This window comes from Rhinolophus sinicus, chromosome 18 (genome assembly GCF_057876585.1).
Source record: "Rhinolophus sinicus isolate RSI-liver-muscle chromosome 18, RSI-T2T, whole genome shotgun sequence".
NCBI lineage: Eukaryota > Metazoa > Chordata > Mammalia > Chiroptera > Rhinolophidae > Rhinolophus > Rhinolophus sinicus.
This window is the reverse complement of record NC_142518.1, coordinates 66,847,494-66,873,895: the sequence shown is the minus strand read 5'-3', so window position 1 is coordinate 66,873,895 and position 26,402 is coordinate 66,847,494. Positions and strand designations below refer to the sequence as shown.

General features: G+C 37.8%; 1 protein-coding gene across 1 annotated transcript; it reads left to right on the top strand.

The window, feature by feature from the left end:
• Positions 1–106: 106 nt before the first annotated feature.
• Positions 107–25,436, top strand: NOX1 (NADPH oxidase 1). The gene is made up of 12 exons (XM_088794753.1): positions 107–175; positions 3,625–3,735; positions 3,978–4,062; positions 4,858–5,006; positions 14,279–14,460; positions 14,548–14,680; positions 20,007–20,099; positions 20,656–20,891; positions 21,104–21,266; positions 21,688–21,834; positions 22,034–22,158; positions 24,763–25,436. The coding sequence occupies exons 1-12, from the start codon at positions 107–109 to the stop codon at positions 24,887–24,889; spliced, it is 1,620 nt and encodes a 539-aa protein (XP_088650879.1). The 3' UTR covers positions 24,890–25,436.
• Positions 25,437–26,402: the final 966 nt, after the last annotated feature.

Below are 26,402 nucleotides of genomic sequence, written 5' to 3'. Positions count from 1 at the left end.
GCAGCCTTCATCTGTCTCACGGACTCCTGCTTACGATTTTACGAGTTTAGTTAAAAATAAATAAACAACTTAAAACCACCACTGTGATGACCTTCCATCAAACAAGATGGATACTCAGAGAGGTGTGCGGGGCTGCAGAACTGAAGGCCTGCAGAAAGGTGGGAGTCAGGTCAGAGTAAGAGGATGGAGAAGGCGAGGGAAGTGGCAAATTAAGAATAGAAGACATGGTGCTTATATACAAGAGAATACTAGTCAGCCATAAAAAAGATGACATATTGCTCTTTGCAACAACATGGATGGATCTTGACAGTATCATGCTAAGTGAAATAAGTCAAAAATAAAAAGACAAGAACTGTATGATTTCACTCATATGTAGGATATAAAACAAAAGGTAACAAATGGACAAATAAACAACCCCCCCCAAAAAAAAACCCAAACAAACAAAAAACTGGTAGATACAGACAACAAAATGGTGGTTACCAGAACAGAAGGGGAGGATGGGGAGGATGAAGAGGGCAAAGGGGGTCAAATACATGGTGACAGAGGGAGACTAGACTTCGAGTGGTGAGCACACGATAGAGTATACAGATACCGTTTTATAAAGTTGTATACTTGAAAATTATATGTTATTAACCAATGTCATCACAGTAAATTTAATAATAAAAAAAGAATAAAAGAGGAAGGGTGGGGGTGGATAGGGCACATTGGTGTGGAAGTTTCTAGGAGGAAGCAAGGAGGTGAGAATGGTTCTCTCACAGGCTCATCAATCTGGCCACTACCCAATTAGAGAAGCAAATGTGACTGCTAACTCTAGTAAGTTATTCAGTAACGGGTAAAGGATTTAGTTAAATCCCTTTCTTGATGATGTCTTTTTCTGCTAGCTTTCCACAAAGACCTGTCTCATGTACGAGTTTAAAGAGAGCCTGTCTTTTTGAAAAAAAAGAATCCTTCTTTTCTTTCTATAATCAAAGGATTCATGTTGAGATCACAAATAATTTGAATGTTCTGTTCATGGCTTATTTCACCCTGCTGTTTTCCATTTTAAATGTTGGTTTTTGATCCTTCTTTGGAAACTATAACTCCAAAGGAAATGCTAATTTGCTTTATAATAGCTTTTAATGAAGAGAATGATGCAATAAATGTGACTAATTATTAAGAGCTGAATTGCTTTATGACCAAAAAGTCAACAGCGGAAAAATGAATCATGCCTCATGCTGATATCCTGTGGACATTTCATTTTTAAAGGTCTTCTCTATTAAAAAAAAATAATTATAAACGATACTGCTTTCAGTGAGGTCAAATGATATAGGCGTGTATAAATAAAATGTGAAAATCACCTTCCCATCTCATTGCCTAAAGATAACCACTGTTAATAGTTTGGTGTGTGTGCATATGTAGACATACTGAAATATGCTCACAAATACATCAGACATATGGGTTTTGTTTTGTTTTTGAGGTAGGTATACTATTCTTATTCATTTTTTTTCCTGTATATGGTAAAATTTGCACTTTTTGGTGTACTGTTCTTTGAGTTTTGATAAACACATTCAGTAGGACACATAGTTTTTGTTTTTGTTTTTGTTTTAACCACAAAAGGAGTCACGTTGTAGACATTGGCTAGAAATTTCTTCTTACACTTGGTTTATCTCAGATATCTTTTCATGTGGGTATGTAACCAGTGATGTGCTGGAACCAGCTAATACCAGCTTGCAATAGCCAGTTGTATGAATCTACCAACCCTTCATTCAGTGGTGTTCAATGACATCAAGTTGGTATCTTGAGATCTGCCACAGTGGGAGTACATACATCATGTAAATTGGCAAATGCTGGAAATCAAGACCCCTGTCTCCCCCCAAAAGCTGATTATTAAACATTTACCATCCCTACACCATTTCATATAGCTCTCATCCTTTTAAGAGCATAGCAGTCCATGGCATTGATGTGCCGTAATTTATTTAATCATTCTGTAGGGTATTTCTTAAATTCATGCTCCCTCTAGAAAAATGCAGAGACTTCTTTAATTCACTATGAAGCAGAGCAAATAAGTAGCTGAAGAAGGAGTTTAAATCCATAGTCAATGAGGCATTAATGACAGCAGCAGTTGAAGTAGAACATCAGTTACTGTTGATGTTGAAAAGTGCACATAAATTGGGATATTTCAATGTGCTGCAATGGGAAAAAAGATTTTCTCTAAAAAGAATTCATCCTATACAAATGGCCCCCACTGTGTGAAACTGTAGTTCTATATTTTCAATTCACTTGCCAATTTTAGCCTTAAGAAACCTCTGTGACTCAAATAAGCAAGCTGTGGGAACCAATGTGGAAATGCAGGATCTTTGAGATGAGCAGAGAAGTTTTACTCAGAAATGGAACAGGCTGTCTCTACCAAAAGCAGTTGGAGTGTGACTCAGCAGAGGGAGAAACACAGGTCATGTGGAAGAGCAAGAAATGAAAAACAGTAGGGCAGCTCTTGTTCACTGTGCTGCCTGACAAATTGTAAGCCATTATGGATGTGAGGCAGATCTTGTTTTGGCTTATTAAACCGATGTCATGTTGTCCTGGGTTTGGGGTGTATGGAAAAATAGTTTTTGTGCCAAAAATATTATTAGAAAAAGTCTGAGAAATTGTTAACTCGAACCCATATTCTTCCTCTTAGCAAGTCATTGACAGGCACACACGTAAGGCTAACCTGTTAGCTGAAGTGCAACAATAGCTGTGTGGCTGCTGTGAGACTGTCACACTCTCATAGCCTGCAGTTAGAAGTACATGGAGCTGACTCAGACCAGTTGTACAGGGTTGAGGAAAGAATTTGGATTTAGCTACCATGGAGTTGAGCATATTCTGTCCAGCCTAGACCTAATCAAGCCTGTTTCTGGGCTAAATACTTCTTTGAAGCACTGATTCCTTGTCTCCTTTTCTAACAGTTTCTACTGGTGGATCAGATAAGTCTTGATGTCTGCTGCCTGGCCACCCTAGGAAATCAGTTTGAAATTCTGTTTGCAGAAGCTCTCCCTTTTCAAATCTCTAAGTTTAAACTTTTTGCTCTGAGAGGTTCACTAGATTTGCCTAAGCTTTATTCAATTATTAAAAGCATCTTAAATACAAGTGCTTAAATCTTGAATTATTTTTATTACACAATTATTACATGCTTATAATTGCTACCTTAGAAAATACAAAAAAGAGAAAAAATAGTCACCATCTGTAATTATACCTTTAAATATATACACTTTATTTAAAATGCAAACAAAATATATATGATCCTCAAGATCGTTTCACAAATGATAATAAAATCACAACTGAGTACATTAAGCAAACATGCTTGTTGCAAAGTATTACAACCACAGATTGTGTTTTTTAACGTGGAATTATTAAATCCTGTTCTTTTTCATACTGATAAATGTATAGTCAAACATTTCCAAACCACCGTCATGGGAATTTCTCAAATCGATACTAAATTCAGCAAATTTTTGGTCATTTGCAAACGGAGGGCCTGGCCTGTTTGTTCTAGTTACTGAGAAAGAGGGGAGGAAGCTGCAGCCTGCCCATTTTAAGGTCTCAGACAAGTGCTCCCCTGCTAGATGGTGAAATGAAGCAGCTGATGGTCTCTTCTCTCCTCTGCTCTAGTCGGCGTTGGCCTGGGCCCGAGCCTCTGCTCGCTGCCTGAATTTCAACAGCATGCTGATCCTGTTTCCCATGTGTCGAAACCTGCTTTCCTTCCTGAGGGGAACTTGCTCAGTGAGTTCCAACCACTCGTAGGTCAACTTTCACATTAAAGGCAAAACACCCTGGACTCCTCAGTCGGACAGCCCTACACCAAGGTCATAGGAATAGAAGCTAGAGGTCTCCTTTGGTAGCCAAGGGTATGGGCAAATGTGGGTGGGTATTGGCGTGCTCTATGTAAGACATGTTGGTTATGGGTTAGTGAGTTTCATAAAGCCATCTGGAGACACCTGACTTCGATCACTTTACATTTATAGTTTTGCAGGTGCAGCCTGAGAAAGCAACTGGATCACAACCTCACCTTCCATAAGCTGGTGGCATATATGATCTGCCTACACACAGGTAACTGAGGCTTCCAGATATTCAGAATCTAGTTTCATTCATCCATGCATATAGACATTACAATATGGTAACAACTATGTATAGTTTCAGGTGGGTACTAGACAAGTCAGGGAGATCACTTCTTAAATTATGTAAATGTCTAACCAAATTATGTAAATGTCCAACCAAATGGGTATACACCTGAAATTAATATAAAATAATACTGAATGTCAACTGTAACTGAAAAATTTAAAAAGCAGGGGGAAAAGTGGAGGGTAATAAGAGGTTCAAATTTCCAGATAAAACATATAAGTCATTGGGATGTAATGTACAGCATGGGGAAGATAGTTAATAATATTGTGATGATAGTGTGGTACAGTGTCAGATGGTTGCTGGACTTATCATGGTGATCACTTCTTTAGGTTTATAAATGTTGAATAACTATGGTGTACCCCTGAAACTAATATAACACTGTATGTTAACTACAGATTTATTTTATTATATTTTAACTATATTCTTAATAAAAACATTCTTAAAAATAAAAAGAAATTTTTATTTTATACCTGGCACTGTTTGCCAGGTAGTATTCTAGGCCTACATTTTTTTTTTTTTTTTTTTTGGAACTTACATTCTATTCCTTTGGGAACAGAATATCAAAAAGATCTTGGATCTCTCTGCGATCAAGGTTTATTGGGCACTTTCTGTGGACTTGGCATTCTGCTAGACACTATCTATAGGATTCTCATTTTCTAAAGTGCATGCCTGCCATGATGTTCCTGAGACAGCTCTCATATTTCTTTCCATTTTTCCATTTAGCTATTCACATCATTGCACACCTGTTTAACTTTGAACGATACAGCAGGAGCCGACAGGCCACAGATGGATCCCTTGCTTCTGTTCTCTCTAGCCTATTTCAAGAGGAAGAGGGGGTTTCTTGGCTAAATCCCATCAAGTCTCCAAACACGGTGAGTTGACTCAATGGCAAAGCATCTGAGTTCTTGTCATGAACATCGAAGGCATGCTATCCTTAGTAGATATTGTGTCAAGCTGATATTTCTTCCTTTTTTTTAAAATCAAAGTTTATTGGGGTGACAAATGTTAGTAAAGTTACATAGATTTCAGGTGTACAATTCGGTATTACATCATCTATAAATCACATTGTGTGTTCACCACCCAGAGTCAGTTCTCCTTCCATCACCATATACTTGATCCCCTTTACCTTCATCTACCACCTCCCACCCCCTTACCCTTTGGTAACCACTAAACTATTGTCTGTGTCTATGAGTTTCTGTTTCTCATTTGTTTGCTTTGTTCTTTTGTTGTTTTTGGTTGATATACCACATATCAGTGAAATCATATGGTTCTCTGCTTTTTCTGTCTGACTTATTTCACTTAGCATTTATAATCTCCAGATCCATCTATGTTGTCACAAATGGTCCTATTTCATCTTTTCTTACCGCCGAATAGTATTCCATTGTGTATATATACCACAACCTCTTTATGCTTTCATCTATCGACAGACATTTTGGTTGTTTCCATGTCTTGGCCACCGTAAACAAAGCTGCAATGAACATTGGAGCACACATGTCTTTATCTATAAATGTTTTCAGATTTTTGGGGTAGAAACCCAGGAGAGGGATTGCTGGGTCATATGGCAATTCTATTCGTAATTTTTTGAGGAACCTCCACACTGCCTTCCATAACGGCTGCACCAGTCTGCATTCCCACCAACAGTGGATGAGGGTTCCTTTTTCTCCACAGCCTCTCCAACACTTGTTACTATTTGTCTTGTTGATGATGGCCACTCTAACTGGGGTGATGTGATATCTCATTGTGGTTTTTATTTGCATTTCTCTGATGATTAGTGATGTTGAGCATTTTTTCATATGTTTATTTGCCATTTGTATGTCCTCTTTGGAGAAATCTGTCTTCAGGTCCTCTGCCCATTTTTCAATTGGATTGTTTGTTCTTTTGTTATTGAGTTGCATGAGTTCCTTGTATATTTTGGATATTAGCCCCTTATCGGAGGCACTGTTTGCAAAAATCTTCTCACGTGCAGTTGGATGCCTCTTTATTTTGTCGATGGTTTCTTTTGCTGTGCAGAAACTTTAAAGTATGATATTGTCCCACTCACTTATTTGAGCTTTTACTTCGTTGCCTTTGGAGTCAAATTCATAAAATGCTCTTTGAACCCAAGGTCCATAAGTTTAGTACCTATGTTTTCTTCTATGCAGTTTATTGTTTCAGGTCTTTCTTTCTTTCTTTCTTTTTTTTTTTTTTCAGAGACTTGTTAGCTTTTTAATGTAACATCGTTTCCCTTTAAGGTTACTTTTTTAAATTTATTGGGGTGACAATTGTTAGTAAAATTATATAGATTTCAGGTGTACAAATCTGTATTACATCATCTATAAATCCCATTGTGTGTTCACCACCCAGAGTCAGTTCTCCTTCCATCACCATATAGTTGATCTCCCTTACCCTCATCTCCCACCCCCCAAACCCCTTACCCTCTGGTAACCACTAAACTATTGTCTGTGTCTATGAGATTTTGTTTCTCATTTGTTTGTCTTGTTCTTTTGTTGGTTTTGGTTTATATACCACATATCAGTGAAATCATATGGTTCTCTGCTTTTTCTATCTGACTTATTCAGGTCTTATGCTTAGGTCTTTGATCCATTTTGAATTAATTTTGGTACATGGTGACAGATAGCAGTCCAGTTTCATTCTTTTGCACGTGGCTTTCCAATTCTGCCAGCACCATTTATTGAAGAGGCTGTCTTTTCTCCATTGTACGTTTTCAGCTTCTTTGTCAAAAATTATCTGTCCATATTTATGTGGTTTTATTTCTGGGTTCTCAATTCTATTCCATTGGTCTACGTGTCTGTTTTTCTGCCAATACCATGCTGTTTTGATTATTGTAGCCCTGTAGTACAAGCTAAAGTCAGGGAGTGTGATACATCCAGTATTGTTCTTTTTTCTTAAGATTGCTATCGCTATTCGGGGTCTTTTGTGGTTCGAAACAAATCTGATGATTTTTTGCTCTATTTCTTTAAAAAATGCCATTGGGATTTTGATGGGGATTGCATTAAATCTGTATGTTGCTTTGGATAATATGGTCATTTTAACTATGTTGATTCTTCCAATCCATGAGCACGGAATGTCTTTCCATTTTTATTTTTTATTCATTTTAATTTTTTTTAAATTTTAATAATGTATTTTATTACCCCACTATATACAAAATATTACTATTTTATGATGCAATCTCTACTTAAAATCAAATGCTTACATTTTTCTTTTTGTACCAGTCTTCAAAATTCAGTATGTGTTCTTTTTTTTTTTTTTTTAATTTATTTTTTTAATTTATCGGGGTGACAATTGTTAGTAAAATTACATAGATTTCAGGTGTACAATTCTCTATTACATCATCTATAGATCCTATTGTCTGTTCACCACCCAGAGTCAGTTCTCCTTCCATCACCATATATTTGATCGCCCTTACCCTCATCTCCCACCCCCCACCCCCGTTACCCTCTGGTAACCACTAAACTATTGTCGGTGTCTATGAGTTTCTGTTTCTCATTTGTTTGTCTTGTTCTTTTGTTGTTTTTGGTTTATATACCACATATCAGTGAAATCACATGGTTCTCTGCTTTTTCTGTCTCACTTATTTCGCTCAGCATTACTCTCTAAAGATCCATCCATGTTGTCACAAATGTTCCTATATCATCTTTTCTTACCGCCGAATAGTATTCCATTGTGTATATATACCACAACTTCTTTATCCATTCATCTATCGAAGGACATTTTGGTTGTTTCCATGTCTTGGCCACCGTAAACAAAGCTGCAGTGAACATTGGAGCACACGTGTCTTTATGTATAAATGTTTTCAGATTTTTTTTGGGTAGATACCCAGGAGAGGGATTGCTGGGTCATATGGTAATTCTATTCGTAATTTTTTGAGGAACCTCCACACTGCCTTCCATAACGGCTGCACCAGTCTGCATTCCCACCAGCAGTGTATGAGGGTTTCTTTTTATCCATAGCATCTCCAACACTTCTTACTATTTGTCTTGTTGGTGATAGCCATTCTGACTGGGGTGAGGTGATATCTCATTGTAGTTTTTATTTGCATTTCTCTGATGATTAGTGATGCTGAGCATTTTTTTATATGTCTATTTGCCATTTGTATGTCCTCTTTGGAAAAATGTCTCTTCAAGTCCTCTGCCCATTTTTCAATTGGATTGTTTGGTTTTTTGTTGTTTAGTTGCATGAGTTCCTTGTATATTTTGGATATTAGCCCCTTATCAGAGGCACTGTTGGCAAAAATCTTCTCCCATTCAGTTGGTTTCCTCTTTATTTTGTTGATGAATTCTTTTGCTGTGCAGAAGCTTTTAAGTTTCATATAGTCCCATTCGTTTATTTTAGCTTTTACTTCCATTGCCTTTGGAGTCAAATTCATAAAATGCTCCTTGAACCCAAGGTCCATAAGTTTAGTACCTATGTTTTCTTCTACGCAGTTTATTGTGTCAGGTCTTATGCTTAAGTCTTTGATCCATTTTGAATTAATTTTGGTACATGGTGACAGACAGTAGTCCAGTTTCCTTCTTTTGCACATGGTTATCCAATTCTCCCAGCACCATTTATTGAAGAGGCTGTCTTTCCTCCATTGCATGTTTTCAGCTTCTCTGTCAAAAATTATCTGTCCATATTTATGTGGTTTTATTTCTGGGTTCTCAATTCTATTCCATTGGTCTATGTGTCTGTTTTTCTGCCAATACCATGCTTTTTTGATTATTGTAGCCCTGTAGTACAAGCTAAAGTCAGGAAGTGTGATACCTCCATTATTGTTCTTTTTTCTTAAGATTGCTTTGGCTATTCGGGGTCTTTTGTGGTTCCAAACAAATCTGATGATTTTTTGTTCTATTTCTTTAAAAAATGCCATTGGGATTTTGATCGGGATTGCATTGAATCTGTATATTGCTTTGGGTAATATGGCCATTTTAACTATGTTGATTCTTCCAATCCATGAGCACAGACTGTCTTTCTATTTCTTGGTGTCTTCTTCAATTTCTTTCAAAAATGTCTTATAGTTTTCAGCAAATAGGTCTTTCACATCCTTGGTTAAGTTTATTCCTAGGTATTTTATTCTTTTTGCTGCAATTGCAAAAGGAATTGTTTTTTGTATTTCTTTTTCTGAGATTTCATTGTTAGTATATAGGAATGCAATGGACTTTTGTATGTTGATTTTGTAGCCAGCAACTTTACTGTATTCGTTGATTGTTTCTAAAAGCTTTTTGGTGGAGTCTTTAGGGTTTTCTATACATAGCATCATGTCATCTGCAAAGAGTGACAATTTAACTTCTTCATTCCCAATTTGGATGCCTTTTGTTTCTTTCTCTTGCCTGATTGCTCTGGCAAGGACTTCCAACACTATGTTGATAGGGGGCAGCCCTGTCGTGTTCCTGAATGTAGACTAAAGGGCTTCAGTTTTTCACCATTAATTATGAGATTAGCTGAGGATTTGTCATATATGGTGTGGGGACAGGGCCGGGAGTGCAATTTCCAGTTTCTCGGCCTCACGTGGAGGGGTGCTGGCTCCGGTAGTGGATGGCCGTCAACTGTGATTGCATGGCCATCAGCTGTGGCTAGTTGGCTGTCGGCTGTGACCAGTGCGCTGTTGGCCACTAATATAACTGCTGTGGCTACGCTAGCAGAAAATGGAGGCTAGCAAGAAGATGGTGGCTGGGCTGGCAAGCGCGATTGCAGTTAGCATGGCGGAGAGCGGGTTGCGGATTGCAGAGAAGTGGACAGCAGGTTGCAGACAGTGTGGCTTCTGCTTCCTGTGTCTCCAACCCAGCAGTCAGCAAGAATTTAGTGGTGTGACTGCCCTATTTGTGGCTCCGTGAGTGTTCCCTTTTGGCCTCACCATATCCTGTGTTCTTATGTGGGGAGCAGGAGCAGAGAGCCCGCAGGCCGCCCCACACGACAAATGGCGCAGCGGGCAGGGTCTCCTGTATGACATATGGCCTTTATTATGTTACGGTATTTTCCTTCTATACATATTTTATTAAGTGTTTTAATCATAAATGGATGTTGTATCTTGTCAAATGCTTTTTCTGTATCAATTGATATAATCATATGATTTTTGTCCTTTATTTTGTTTATGTGATGTATCACATTGATGATTTTGCGTGTTGAACCATCCTTGTGCTCCGGGGATGAACCCTACTTGGTCGTGATGAATAATTTTTTAATGCATTGTTGCATTCGATTTGCTAGAATTTTGTTTAGGATTTTTGCATTTGTATTCATCAGAGATATTGGTCTGTAGTTTTCTTTTTTTGTGCTGTCCTTACCAGGTTTTGGTATCAGGGTAATGTCGGCTTCATAAAATGAGTTAAGGAGTACTGTCTCTTTTTCAATTTTTTGGAAGAGTTTGAGCAGGATTGGTATTAGATCCTCCTCTTTGAAGGTTTGGTAGAATTCACTAGTGAAGTCATCTGGTCCCGGACTTTTGCTTTTGGGAAGATTTTGGATGACTGATTCAATTTCCTGACTGGTGATCGGTCTGTTTAAATTTTCCATTTCTTCATGGTTCAGCCTAGGAAGGCTATATGTTTCTAAGAACTTGTGCATTTCTTCTATGTGATTGAATTTGGTGGCATATAGTCCTTCATAGTATTCTTGGATGATCCTTTGTATTTTTGTGGCATCGGTGATAATATCCCCTTTTTCATTTCTGATTTTGTTTATTAGTGTCTTCTCTCTTTTCATCTTAGTGAACCTAGCCAAGGGTTTGTCAATTTCGTTAATCTTTTCAAATAACCAGCTCTTTGTCAGAGTAATTTTTTCTATTGCCTCTTTGTCCTCTGTTTCATTTAGTTCTGCTCTGATTTTTATTATTTCCTTTCTTCTGCTGACCTTGGGTTTCATTAAGTTATTCTTTTTCTAGTTCTTTAAGGTGTAACATGAGGTTATTTATTTGGGATTTTTCTTGTTTCTTGAGATAGGCCTGTAATGATATAAATTTCCTTCTTAAAACTGCTTTTGCTGCAACCCCAACATTTTGGTAGGGTGTACTTTCATTGTCATTTGTTTCTATGTATCTTTTGATCTCTCCTCTAATTTCTTGTTTGACCCAGTCGTTCTTTAAAAGTATGTTGTTTAATCTCCATGTATTTGTGGTTTTTCCTGATTTCTTTTTGCAGTTGATATCCAATTTCAAAGCCTTGTGATCAGAGAATATGCTTGGTATGATTTCAATCTTAAATTTCCTGAGGTTAGTTTTATATCCCAATACATGGTCTATCGTTGAGAATGTTCCATGTACACTAGAAAAGAATGTATAGTCTGATGTTTTAAGATGAAGTGCTCTACATATGTCAATTATGCCCATTTCATCTAATGTGTCATTTAGGGCTGCAATTTCATTATTTATTTTCTGTTTGGATGATCTATCCATAGCTGTCAATGATGTATTTCGGTCCCCTAGTATTATTGTGTTTTTGTCAATTTCTCCCTTTAGCTCTGTTAGTAGTTGCTTGGTATATTTCGGTGCTCCCTGGTTGGGGCCATAAATATTGATGACTGTTATGTCTTCTTGTTGTATAGTCCCCTTTATCATTATGAACTGTTCATCTTTGTCTGTTGTTACCTTTTTCACCCTGAAGTCTCTTTCATCTGATATCAGTATGGCTATACGTGATTATCTCTGGATACCATTTGCTTGGAGTGTCAATTTCCACCCTTTCACTTTGAGTCTATGCTTGTCCTTGTAGCTGATATGTGTCTCTTGGAGACAGTATAGGTTGGGTTTAGTTTTTTGATCCAATCTGCTACTATGTGCCTTTTTATTGGTGAGTTCAGTCCATTTACATTTAGGGTGATTATTGATATGTGAGGATTTCCTGTCATTCTATCTTTAGTTTTCTGGTAAGATTGTGTCTCTATGGTTTCTTTACCTTTCTGTTGTTGTCCATTATTCCTGTGTGGTGGTATTCTTTGATGTTTCCCTCTGTTTTTCTTTTATTACAGTATATGTTTCAGTTCTGGAGTTTTTTTGAATGGTTGCCTTTAAGTTTATGTAAAAGAAAGTTTTATATTTAGATTATTCCATTTTCTTCAGCATGCTTGCTTTCTCCATTCCCATATTCCGGTTCAGGCCTTTACTATCCCCCTTTTTATGTTGTGGTTGCCACAAATTGTCCCTGTTGATGGTGGTCGAATAGCCTCCTTTAGTATTTCTTGTAGTGCAGGTCATATATTAGAAAATTTCCTCAGCTTCTGTATGTCTGGGAAGGTCTTTATTCCTCCTTCATATCTAAAGGATTTCTTTGCTGGATATATTATTTTTGGCTCATAATTTCTCGCTTTCAATAGTTTGAATATTTGGTTCCACTCCCTCCTGGCTTGTAGAGTTTCTGCTGAAAAATCTGACGATAATCTAATGGGCTTTCCTTTTCAGGTTACTGTCTTCTTTTCCCTGGCTGCCTTGAGGATTCTTTCTTTGTCGTTGATTTTAGACAGCTTCAATACAATGTGCCTTGGAGATGGCCTGTTGGGGTTGAGGTAATTAGGTGATCTATTTGCTTCTTGGATTCGAGGATCCCGTTCTGTCCACAAGTTTGGGAAGTTCTCGACAATTTGTTTGAATATATTCTCTATTCCCTTCTCTCTTTCTTCTCCTTCTGGTATGCCCATTATTCTTGTATTGCTCTTTCTGATGGAGTCAGAAAGTTCTTGCAGAGTTCTTTCATTTATTTTAAGTCTCAAGTCTCTTTCTTCTTCCATCTGTGTCATTTCCAGGTTTCTATCTTCGATATCACTGATTGTTTCCTCCATCTGGTCAACTCTACTACCTAAGCTGACTACTTCATTCTTAATTTATTCTATTGAGTTCTTAATCTCTCTAGAAATTCTATTTGCTTCTTCCTTGACATTTCAAATCTTTGTAAAATGTTGTTGTTGTTCTTTGATTGTGCTTCTGAGTTCATTAAACTGCCTTTCTGTGTTTTCTTGCATCTCGTTGAGTTTTTTCAGAACTGCAATCTTGAATTCTGTCATTTAAGTCACATATTTCCATATCTTTAAGTTCATTTTCTGGAGACTTTCACTTTCTTTCTGAGCTGTCTTGTTGCCTTCATTATTCATGGCAATTAATGATTTATTATTTCTCTTCCTAGACATCTACAGGAGTGAGTTCTTCAACAGGTTGATAGGAAGAGGTCTTTGTTTTGTTTTCCAGTATGTGCTGGTACAATGTTTTATTTTCTCTCCAACTGCAGCCTTTTTTTCTCTCTCACACACTGTAGTGTTATGTTTTCTCTGCACTATTCCAGCTTGTCATACAATGGGGTGAGTCCCTGGAAGTGGGGCTTCTGCTCTGTTAACAGTTTGCCTGGGTAATACAGTGACGCGTCCCTGTGGGTATGAGCTTTTGAAGTTCCGAAGCTCTTGCTGCACCAGATTCAGAGCCCGTGTGCTTCAGCAGTTCTGTTTACTCCTGCAGGGATCCACCCAGATGGGTGGGCACAGGGGAGGGATGAGTTGTGAGAGGTGGCCCAGAGTGATGGCGGGACCGCCACCACAGCCAGTCCCGTTTCCATAGCTCTCTCCCCTTTGCTTTAACTAGGTGGGCTGCAAATCTGTGTCTGTGGACCACAGTTCTCAGAATTACAAATATTCTGTTGTTTTGATCTGACACTGCTACTCTTCTGCTTCTAGCACTGGGAAGTTGGGAGTGGGGCGAGCTCTGTGAGGGTAGGGAGGGGGCAGCTAGTCTCAGTGCCTAAGGCTTCCGTTCGCTGCTCAGCAGTGAGGCTTAAACCATCATTTTCAGCCTTCTTCCCTCAGTCTTTGCTCCGAGGTCTCTGCCGTGAGCGTTGGGTTCAGCCACGTTATATGCTGTCCCCTCAGCCCTGTGGGCCATAAACGGAGCCCTAGCAGTCCGAGGTCTTCCGTCTCCCGCAGCTGCCGTAGTTCCGGGATGCAGCGAGCTCAGAGCAGGGAGCGGCTCCGTTCCTGCACTTCTCCCTTCACTCCTCCCCTGCTCGTGCAATTTGCCCCACTTTAGGTGAATTGAGTAGTGACCCTCTTCATCTCGCCTGTCTGCTGTGCAGGGATTCCTTTGTGGAGTTATGGTTGTTCAATTTGTTGTAAATTCCAGGGGAGATTTCCAGAGGTTCACCTCACGCCGCCATTTTGATGATGTCACTCTCTGATATTTCTCCTTTCATAGACAGTGACGTATGTGACATTCACCAGCATTCCTGGTCTCACTGGAGTGATCATCACAATAGCTCTGGTTCTCATGGTGACTTCCGCTACGGAGTTTATCCGGAGGAATTATTTTGAGGTCTTCTGGTATACACACCACATTTTTATTATTTACTTCATCGGCTTAGGAATTCACGGCATTGGGTAAGGTCCTCAAACTCCTTTCTCATGCACCAGACCCTGACCTTGCATAATTCTTCGCTCCAAACTGTCCTCCTTTGTCTATTTTAGTGGAATTGTACGGGGTCAAACGGAAGAGAGCATGAAGGAGAATCATCCTCACAGGTGTGCAGAGTCTTTTGAAAAGTGGAATGATCATAACTCCCACTGCAAGCCGCCCAGGTTTGAAGGGAACCCCGCTGAGGTAAAAACCCTATGGACAAGGATAGACTCTTGTTAGGAGCTGTTATTGTTGTTATTATTACTTATTATTATTATTAGCTCAGCGGCTATATTCACAAGGTTCCTACCATCAAGGAATTACAGTATCACTGGCAACAAGCTAGTGAACTATCATTAGCAGATAACCCTGAAGAGGAACAACTAATGGTTAATGCATTTTGTGAGACCCTCTCGAAAGGAAATAATGATAACCTGCATTATGAATAGTATTTACCATGGGCCAAGTTTGCTGCATAGCATAGATTATCTCATTTATACATAGCAATAACCTATGAGGTAGATACTTCTTTTGTCTCCATTTTGAGATATAAGGGCTGGGATTCAGAGAGATTAAGTGAATTGTGAAGCTCTCACAGTAAGTAACTTGTGGAGCTAGAATTCAAGCCCAGGCCTTTTGAATCCCAAAGATTATGCTCTTGACCATTGACCACTGTACTATCCCAAAACTTATTTGTAGAACCCAGTCGATGTTTTTGAGAAAAAGAAAACTGTTTTTTAGCTTTATTGAAGTATAGTTGATAAAATTGTATATACTTAAAGTGTATAATGTGATGAATGATATATGTATACTTTGTGAAATGATTACTGCAGTGAGGTTAATTAACACATCCGTCATTTTACGTAGTTACCATTTGTGTGTGTGTGTGCATGCGCGTGCGTGTGTGTGCATGCACGTGCGTGCGTGTGTGTGTGTGTGTGTGTGTGTGTGTGTGTGATGAGAATGCTTAAGATCTATTCTCTTAGCAAATTTCAAGTACACTATATGGTACTAGTAACTAACATCACCATATTGCACCTTAGATCCCCATAACTTATTCATCTTATAACTGAAGGTTTGTACCCTTTCACCAACATCTCCCCATTCTGCCCGCATCATGATCCCCACCACCAACCCCTGATTAACCACCTTTCTATTTTGTTTCTATGAGTTCAACTTTGTTTTTAAAAGCATTCTTGAGGTTGGCTTTCATTGGTGTTATAAGAACATACTTGGAAATTATTGTTAGACAATGGATGATGAAGAAACTGGGTTCCAGGGAACCCAAGGTGTGCCTCAGTGTAATTATGTAAATATAATGACTTATCTTTGATTGCTCATAAAATATGTTAGATTGAGGAATAAATGGAAAGGAAAGGTTAACTTGTGTTGCCTCAAAGTGATCTCAGGGTGATTAAAGTCTTTAAATCAGATGCAGAATGAAGAGCAATAGCTCAGTCCTCATCAAGAAAGGGGAAAATATCTTTAAAAATATGCCCTAAAGTTGTCAATTTAAATCAGTGGGGAAAAGATACAGTATTTAATAATTTTCTTTAGGATAATAGAATAAACATCTAGGAAAAAAAGCTGTATCTTTATTCTACACTTTACACTAAAATATGGATCAAGGATGCATGTATCAAGAATTTAAATGTTAAAAAAAAGAAAGAAATCATAAAAGCCCCCAAGACCACATGGGAATTTTTTTTCTCTAATTCTGGAGTAGTAGTAAAAAATACTCTCTAAATAAGATAAAAAATCTCGAAGCCAGAAAAGGGAAGATAATACAATTGGATTAAGTATATATTCAAACTTATTATCTTTATATATTCAAATTTATTATCATATATATATATATATATATATATATATATATATATATATATATATATAATTTTGTGTGGCAAAAAAACACATCATAAATAAAGACAGGCAACAAATTACTAAGGAGGAAAAGTATTTACAACTTATAGACCATGAACTAATTTCCTAATATATGACTCCTACAAATCAATAAAAGCCTACTATGCTATATACTTGAAACTAATATAAAATAATATTGAATGTCAACTATAATGGAAAAGTTAAAAAGGGGGGGAAAGGTGAAGGGGAATAAGAGGCTCAAATTTCCAGGTATAAAACAAATAAGTCTTGGGGATGTAACATACAGCATGGACAATATAATCAATAATATTGTGAGAGCATACTACAGTGTCAGATGGTTGCTGAACTTATCATGCTGATGACTTATTTAGGTATATAAATGTTGAATAACTATGGTGTACCCCTGAAACTAGTATAATATTGTATGTTAGCTACATTTTAATAAAAATCTTTTTAAAAATTGTCAAGATCATCAAAAACAAAGTCTGAGAAACCATTACAGCCAAGAGGAGCCTAAGGAGACATGATGACCAAATGTAACATTATATCCTGGATGGGATCCTGGAAGAGAAAAAGGTCATTAGACAAAAACTGAGGAAATGTGAATAACATATAGATTTCAGTTAAGATTCATGTCTCAATATTGGTTCACTAATTGCAACAAATGTAACACACTAATGTAAGATGTTATTATAATAACAGGGGAAACTGCATGTGGGGTATATCAGAATTCTCTGTACAATTTCTCCTCTTTATTTTGGAAATTTTCTATAAATCTGTTCAAAAATAAAAAGTTTACTTAAAAATAAGAAAAAGCCTAACAACCAAATAAAAAATAATAGAAGATATGAACAGAAAGATCACAGAAATGAAGATTTATGTTAATCTTAAATATATGAAATGATGCTTAATGTTATTCATAATGGAAGAAATGCAAAATAAAACTACATTAAGATACTCTTTTTTTAAGCAAACAGATTAGCCAAGATCAAAGAGCCTGTTTGTTCACAAGCTGTGTTGGCATTGCTCTCGTGCATTACTGGTGAGAGTGTAAACTTATACAACTGCTTGTAAGGGTGATTTGGCAGTATTTACCAAACTTTAAAATTCTACTTCCAGGAGGTTTTCTAAAAACATACTTGCATAGGTGTTAAATTACATGTGTTAGGTTATTCATTGTAGCATTGCTTGATAGAACAAAAGATTAGAAATAAGTGCCCATCGATATAAGACTAGTTAAATTATGGGAACTTCCTACAATGGAATACTCTACAACTATTGAAGTGAAAGAGGCAGCTGCATATGTACGAACAGGGACCGATCTCTAAGAAGTTAAATAAAAAAAAGGCAGGGTAGTGTGTATGGTCTGCTACCATTTGTACTTAATGCAATGTTATCACTTAAATGTGTATTTCCAGAAGGATTCACGAAATAATAACATTCTTTGTCTCTGGGGAGCTGGGTGACAGAGATGGAAGGCAGATTTGTACTTTTAAATTTTGTGCAATGTACATGTATTACTTATTTAAAAAATAATTTTGAAAGGACATACCTGGCATATGTTAACAGCACCTTTCATTTCAAAAGTCAGAGGAGCTGTAAGTTATAACCAGAGACCTTCTGTAGTATTTGACAAGAGGCCCTTAAAGACAGGAACCTATAAAGTTTGATCAGCCCATTACTAGCTGTTAATTCCCTGTCTTACCTTGCACATCAGTGTCTATCATTTTCTCCTAGATTGCCTGAGATAAGGTATATTTGGCCTATTTGGGGGTAGACTGAAAACTCAAGTGTTGCTTTGATTGGTCAAGTGATACCCCAAGGGAGAGGACACCAGTTTTGCCACCTATTTGAATGTACTGGTTTGTTTCTTTCATAAACATTAAAAAGTACTCTCTCCACATTCTCCCTATTTAAAAATTATAAAAATAACTCACTTTTATGTACAATTTGGAAAACGCAGAAACATATTCAGAGGAAAAAAAATCAAAATTTCAGAGTTCTACCACTTAGAGGTAATATTTTTTTCCTCTTCATCTATATCATTGGATACTTTCCTCTGTTGTCAAATATTTTTTCTGAAACATCTGTTTTTAGAAAGCTGTATGGTATACCATTTTTCATATTTTTTCTACATGGTTATTTTTAATGACCTTGCGGGCAATAGGCTAAGTGAAATAAGTCAGACAAAGACAAATACCATATGGTCTCACATACATGTGGAATCTAATAATAATAAAAAAAAACTGAGCTCATAGATACAGAGAAGAGATTAAAGGTTACCAGAGATTAAAGAGGCAGGGGATGGTGGTGGACAAAATGGGTGAAAGTGGTCAACAGGTACAAACAAATAAGTCCTGTGAGTGTAATGTACAGCATGGTGACTACAGTTAATACTGTATTGCGTATTTGAAAGTTGCCAAGAGAGTAGATTTTAAAAGTACTCATCATAAGAAAATATTTTTGTAACTATCTAAGGTGTTAACTAGACTTGTGGTGGTGATCATTTTGCAATATATACAAATATCGAATCATTATGTTGTACACCTAAAACTAATATAATATTATATGTCAATTATCTCTCAATACAAAAAAATAAAATTTTAAAAAGTTTGGTATTGGCAAAAAAATGTATAGTACACCATTTTGTCTTTTTTTTTCCTTAGGAAAACTAATGCGGCCATTACTATACTTGTATACTTTGTGCACACTTTCTTTTCTTTCTTTTTTTTCGGGGGGAGCTGAATTCATGTCTTCTGAATTCAGCTAGGGATTTTTTCCAAATAAGAAGTAGCATCAGATTGTATAATACCCACTCTCAGGTTCACTAGCCCTATCTCTGCCCCTTTTCTCCCCAGAGTTACCCAAGGAAGTTATTTACCTGAAACAGTATAAGAAACCTCATTCCACACAGTTCTGATGTATCACACTTGAACAATTGTGCAAGAAAGGACATTACTTAACATTGCTAGGGAATACATTTTCAGTAGCTCCTGTGCATATAGAAGCAACTTGCTACCTTTAAGAAGATCTCAGGGATAGAAAGGTTGCTTTGAAAAAAGTGTAGACAAGATAAAAAACATATTACTATGTTAGGTGTTTTGATTACCTGAGAAAAGAGGTGATGGATAAATACCAAGTTTTATATATTGTTGTTATCAATAGTGTCAGCCACGTACTTTCCCTTTTGTGTTAGTTTTGTTATTAATCATCTGCTTCTATTACACATCTACCGTGTCTGTTGGTTTTTCAGATTAGACAAGTTGTCTTGCAAAACAGTCTTAGATTCTTAAAATTATATATATATATATATATATATATATATATATATATATATATATATATATATATATATATATTTATTTACTGTGTACTTAATTTCTGTGCTTTTCTTTTGCTTCCTGGTGAAACCTGTAAAATTTCAGGAAGTGATCTGCTTTATGAGTAACAGATTAGCAAACAAAACCATTGTAGTTTATTCCTTTCCATTTGTGTCCTCAAGATTTGGTAAAATTAGTGGCTTAATAATGATACACATCAGACAACTCAATCAATATTTATTGAATGAGGGAACAAACTGCTACACAAGTAAATTCTAAATAAGAGATTAATGTATAACCACATTCTTTACTCTGTTTCTGTGCAGTCTTGGAAGTGGATCCTTGCACCAGTTGTTCTTTATATCTTTGAAAGGATCCTCCGATTTTATCGCTCCCAGCAGCCGGTTGTGATTACCAAGGTAAAGCATATGCAATTACATCTTGCCATGATAAGAGTTCTGTTCTTCCTGATTATAGAAATAAATTGCCATGTCGTCACCCTGAAGAGAATAAAAAAAAAGAATTTCGGGGTAACATAATACTTCAGTTCCTCCAGTGCTGGACAGAACCATGGGAAGAGGGTTTAGACAGAAATCATCACCATGGGTCTATGTCTGAGACTGCAAAACTGGCAGCCTGCGCCAGATCTAACCCACCGACGTATTCTATTTGGCCCACACATCTGATTGTTTAGAAAGTCAAACTGGTTGCTAACACTTAAAAATCTGGATGGAGGCTTTTACATTAGAAATGGCATTTCTGGCTTCTCTTGAAGAATCAGGTGAACTGATAGTATTGAGTCGCCACCTGGTAGTGCCAACATTGTCTGGCCTAAGTAACTGCTGCCCCCATTTGAAAGGACGTGCTCACAGTTCACCACTGTCACCAGCCCTCAAACTTTACTCATTTACTTTGTCTACCTGCCCCTGTCTCCATTTGAAATTGTCTCCTTTGGTCTCTGTGCTTCATTCACAGGTTGTCATGCATCCATCCAAAGTTTTGGAATTGCAGATGAACAAGCGTGGCTTCAGCATGGAAGTGGGACAGTATATTTTTGTGAATTGCCCCTCAATCTCTTACCTTGAGTGGCATCCCTTTACTCTGACCTCTAGTCCAGAGGAAGACTTCTTCTCCATTCATATCCGAGCAGTAGGGGACTGGACAGAAAATCTCCTAAGGACTTTTGAACAACAGCATTCACCGGTTCCCAGGTAGGTCCTGGACAGTAGCAGAGACCCAGATCAGGAATGCCAAAAGGCAGGAAAGAGAAAACAAATCGTTGTTGAACCTTAAGTCTGGTACAATATAATATGATGAAAATAAACAGGCCCAAAATCAGCCGTGGAAACCACTAAGTCTCTAGGAGGATGTTTGAGGTTGGGGGTGAGACTTCACTTGCCTGTTGTCTTCTGTCTTCTGCCAGGATTCAGGTGGATGGTCCGTTTGGTACTGTCAGCACGGATGTTTTCCATTATGAAGTGGCTGTGTTGGTTGGAGCAGGAATTGGGGTCACCCCCTTTGCTTCCATTTTAAAGTCCATCTGGTACAAATTCCGGCATGCAGATCACAGCCTCAAAACACAAACGGTACACTCCCTCATACCACTTTTCATCTGGTCTGGGCTTGACTAGTGCATTGCTTTCATGGGTTGAGCTCTTTAAAATTGATAAGAGTAACCCCTCCCTGGAGTTATGAGAGCAAGTGATCACTTCTTTCCGCCAAGGCATCTGCTTCTACAGATTAGCCATAAGAACAGGGTCTTCATTTTCAATTTGGAGTTTAAAATCACCTTGAACCAAAGATGACATTGGAGGTCTCTCTCCATAAGGCAAGTTGTCAGGACTCTGGACATTCATGCTGCCTAATGTTTGCTGTTCTGTAGAGGTGATTTTTCAGGTCACCCTTCACTTGACCAACAAATATAGAGTATATGTACCTAATCATGTCACCACAGTCCATATTGTAAAGGGAACTTAATAAGGCTGTGTTTTCTCTTGCTGGTTCCAGATCTATTTCTACTGGATCTGCAGGGAGATAGGTGCCTTTGCCTGGTTCAATGACCTATTGGCTTCCCTGGAACAGGAGATGGAGGACTTAGGCAAAGTGGGTTTTCTAAACTACCGTCTCTTCCTCACTGGATGGGACAGCAACATCGTGAGTTCAAACAACACACCAATTCCCATGTTGGATGCAAGCTGAATGTCAGACAAAAGATCATGCATGCTTATTGGAAATAATTATTTCTTGTGATTTCCTACCTGTCCTCACCCTCACGTCCAAGTTTTAAAATGGCTGAAAGAAGAGACAGTTATCAGGATCTGATTTTTCTAACTTTTTATTTCTCTGACTCCAGGCTGGTCATGCAGCATTAAACTTTGACAAAGCCACTGACATCCTGACAGGTCTGAAACACAAAACCTTCTTTGGGAGACCTATGTGGGACAATGAGTTTTGTACAATAGCTACCACCCACCCCAAGTAAGTGTATTCTCCTCTGGTTAGTTGAGTTTGCAGAACTAAGGTTTGGGAAAGGTATTACAACATGTTGAACACCCTTTGGAAAAGATCTCTGGGGCAGAAACTATTTGCACCATTCTTAGATTCCTGCTTAAAACTGAGGAAATTCCATCCGAGGTTTTAGCCAAATAAGGGTCATGATCTTGTAATTGAGAACATGTTTGCTGCTCCTACAAGCTCCTATTCAAATAGTGAGGCAAGGAGACTCAGTTCTGATCTGTATTACTAAACAAAATAATACAATTCAAATGCATTGCTTTTGGCCTTAGTGAGCTCTACTCAAAGTAGCAAGTGTTGGGAGTACATTATCTAATTAACTGGTTACCTGACCTTGGTCTTTCTGGAGGGGTTTTGAGACATGATAGAGCGTATAGGAAAATGTGGTGCCATGAGAGCAGCCATTCTGATGGGAAAGAGATTAAGCTGATCATGTTAGATAAATTCCCAGAACAACTTGGCAGGTGAAGATCAATTCAATTCCACAAACATTATTGGTTACCTTCTATAAGCTCAGCACTCACTATTCAGGAAGCTTTGGAGGCTGAGAGACAAACTCAATATGGTTCTTACCTTGAAGGAGCACACATTTTAATATGAGATGCATACAATCAACTCAAAGCAGAATGACGCACTCCGTGAAACAAGTGCATGGACATTGAGGGAGGGAAACTCTATGCCCACATGGGGTGATCTGGAAAGGATTAATGAAGGCAGTGGTCACTCAGTAACTTGAATTCAGTTGATCCTGGGTCCTAATGCTAGTTCTGAGACTTCCCAGGTCTGGGATCTCGAGCTAGAAGACCCTCTGATCTTCAGATTTCTCATCTGTAAAATGGGGGTTATGTTAATAGATGCCTGCTCTCTCACTTGCAGGATTGTTGTGAATATTAAGCGAGACAATGTTCTGTAAGCAGCAAATAAGCAACAGAGATTATTTTAATTAGTGGGTCGAGTTGACCATAGTTGAAATTATGAGATTGTTAACAGTGATAGAGACAGACTACAGGGTATTAAGGAATGCTTACATTATGTAGGAAGGGAGAAAGATGAACCAAGGAAGGAGGAGGAGAATGTGGAGAAGTAGTGTCACAGAATCCAAGGGAGGAAATATCAGAGAAGTGTGGTCAACAGTTTTGGAGGAGTGGCAGGGTCCGGGAAATGCTTGTTTAATATAAAGATGATCTAAGCATATTTAGACAGACCAGGAGCAAGTAGATAGGAACAAAATAAATATACAAAAGGGGGAGAGGGCTAGGATTGCCACAATAAAAGACCGGCAATAATAAGAGTTGACAAGGAAGTGGAGAAATTATAGGAGGGTTCCTCCTACATTGCTTGTTGGAATGTGAAACGGTGCAAACCTCGGGGAAAACGCATTTCTTCAAAATGTTAAACATAGAGTTATCACATGACCCAGCAATTTCACTCCTTAGTATGTTCCCAAGAGAAACAGAACATATGTCCCTGAAAAAACTTGTACACAAATGTACATAGAATAGCCCAAAAGTAGAAACAACCCAAGTGTCCATCAATAGATGAATGGATAAACCAAATGCAGCAGATGCATACAATGGAATGTTATTCAACTGTAAAAAGGAATGAGGTACCGATACATGCTACCACATGGGTGAACCTTGAAAATAGTATGTTAAGTGCAAGAAACCAGACAATAAGGCCACATACGATTTCATTTATATGAAATGTTCACAATAGACAAATCTAGAGACAGAAAGTAGATTTGGTTGTCTAGGGCTGGGGGTGAGCAGTTAGGAAGAAATGAGGAGTTACTGCTAATGAGTGTGGGGTTTCCTTCTGGGATGATGAAAATGTTCTGATTAGAAAGTGGTGATGGTTGCCCACCTTTTGTCTATACTAAAAAGCACTAACTGCACACTTTAAAAGGATGAATATTATGAAATGCGAATTACCTCAATTAAGTAAAAATGAGGGGAGAAGGTATGAGAGAAGGAGGAAGAGGGTGAGACCCTGAGAATAGATTACCCTCCACTGCCTCTTCAGTGAGAAATTTTGAAGTGGGGTTCAAATGGATGGGTTTAATGGCAGCTGACACATATGCACTTGCTATGTGCCAGGCATTTTTCTGATTGCTTTATGTATATTGTTTTCATTTAAACCTCAAAACAACCCTATGAGGTGGGTACTCTTTTTGTGTCCTTTTGACAGGTGTGGGGTGGGGTAGGGAACAGTAACACAGAGAGGTTAAGCTTCCCGAAGTCACACAGCTGGGACAAGTGTCGGAGCTGGGATTTGAACTCAGGCAGACTTGCTTTCTAGTCTAGCTAGCACTTAACCACCACAGGGCACAGAATCTCCTATCTGTTCTCTATAGGCTAGGCAAGGCTGAGTGCTAAGGACTGGAAGCATATTTGGGGCTTACAAGCAGAAAAGGTGAGAAAAGTACTATGAAGAATGTGAGGGGAGTCAACGGAATTTTTATGCAAGGTTGTTTGGAGTAGTAAAGGCCTGCAGAGGCCGGCTCTCCATTCTCACGAACATCACAGCCTTTGATGCATTCTAGCCCTGACTACTGTTCTATTCTTACAGGTCTGTGGTGGGAGTCTTCTTGTGTGGCCCTCAGGCTTTGGCAAAGAGCCTGCGCAAGTGCTGTCACCAATACTCCAGTCTGGATCCTAGGAAGGTTCAATTCTTCTTCAACAAAGAAAATTTCTGACTTATAGGAATAAGGATGCTAATCTGCATTTAAGCTCTCCTTTGTATCGTCAACAACTGACTTGGTATGGTCAGGTTTGGGCAGCTACTTAAGACAATATCTCTTATAAGCCTTGACTCCCTGGCATTTGTTTTTTGGATTCAACTTTGTTGTCACTGAGGTTCAAGAACCTAAGAACTTCAGAAGTCACAATACTTGCAAAGCCCACGGAATCTTTCTTGGGAAAACAACTTAATCATTCTGGAATGCCATGACTACAGCAAGGCCTGATAACAGAGGTGGTTAACAACTTAACCCAGGGTGATTTTGTTGATTCCAGTCGTTACTATTCCTGGACTTCGGGTCATATTCTCCCCTCCCTCCCACCCTCAAAGAAAATTTCTAAGTACAGTGATTTTTTAAACAAAAATTTATTTAAGAATTATTAACAAAAACATAATAATAAGCATAAATAATAAAACAAACATGAAATTACCAAGAACCCCATCACTATATTACACTATGTACATTCTTACTGTTATTTTAAACATGGTCTTTTCCAGTGTGAACAGCAATTTATGCTTTACTTATTTTTGCTTGTCAAAAAACGAAGGATTTTCTTGTTTTCTCAATAACTCTTTTGTTATTTTATCTAGGCTCTTTGTTTGGGAAAGAAAGTCTGGAAAGTATGCTAATCATAATTGTATAATAATTGAAAGTCAGCTATATTGTCATTCTCATGCATTGCTCTGTTGGAAATAATTGTGAAAACTTGAACTCCATCTTTGGATGACTTAGTCAACAATGGCTCTTTATCACCATTTTTATTAAGAGGGTTTATTAATGTCTAGTTTTAGAAGAAGGCAATTTAGAATTTTGATAACTTTTTTTGCTCCTACTTACTTATTCATTAGGGAAATCATTCACCTAATGACATAAGCAAAATGCCTTTTCCTTCTGTCAAAATGCTTTTTATTTCTCCCATCCACCTGGCTCTGGGATGTTAGTAGTCACAGTGAATCAGCAGAAAGGAATGAAGACAGGTCCCTTAAAAGAGGGAAAAAACCCATACTTTATTGTGCCCAAAGACAATTCAACTCCTTAGGTTTATAAGAATGTTTCTACTCAATTAGCATTATAGCACCTATTTTGCTACCATTTAGTGATCAAAAATGGATAAATGGTTGTTTCAAATTACCCAGAAACCTATATGACTTGAAGGATTAGTAAGATTTATTTTTTCAGTCACTAGTCTGAACAAAATAAAGGTAGGTCAGGAACTCATGGTAGCGAACTGTTTCATTTATTAATTGGACATAAGTAAAAAATACTACCGTGTTTCCCCAAAAATAAGACCTAGCCGGACAAGCAGCTCTAATGAGTCTTTTGGAGCAAAAATTAATATAAGACCCCATCTTATTTTACTATAAGATGGGATCTTATAATATCCAGTCTTATATAAGATCTTATATAATTTTTTATATGTCTTATATTAATATTTGCTCCAAAAGACGCATTAGAGCTGATTGTACAG

Bases quoted from the DNA above. Each gene is read 5' to 3' on its own strand.
- NOX1 (XM_088794753.1), top strand. From the start codon at position 107: ATGGATACTCAGAGAGGTGTGCGGGGCTGCAGAACTGAAGGCCTGCAG. The intron at 5,007-14,278 runs GTGAGTTGACTC...CTCCTTTCATAG, and splicing joins CCATCAAGTCTCCAAACACG to ACAGTGACGTATGTGACATT. The intron at 22,159-24,762 runs GTAAGTGTATTC...CTATTCTTACAG, and splicing joins ATAGCTACCACCCACCCCAA to GTCTGTGGTGGGAGTCTTCT.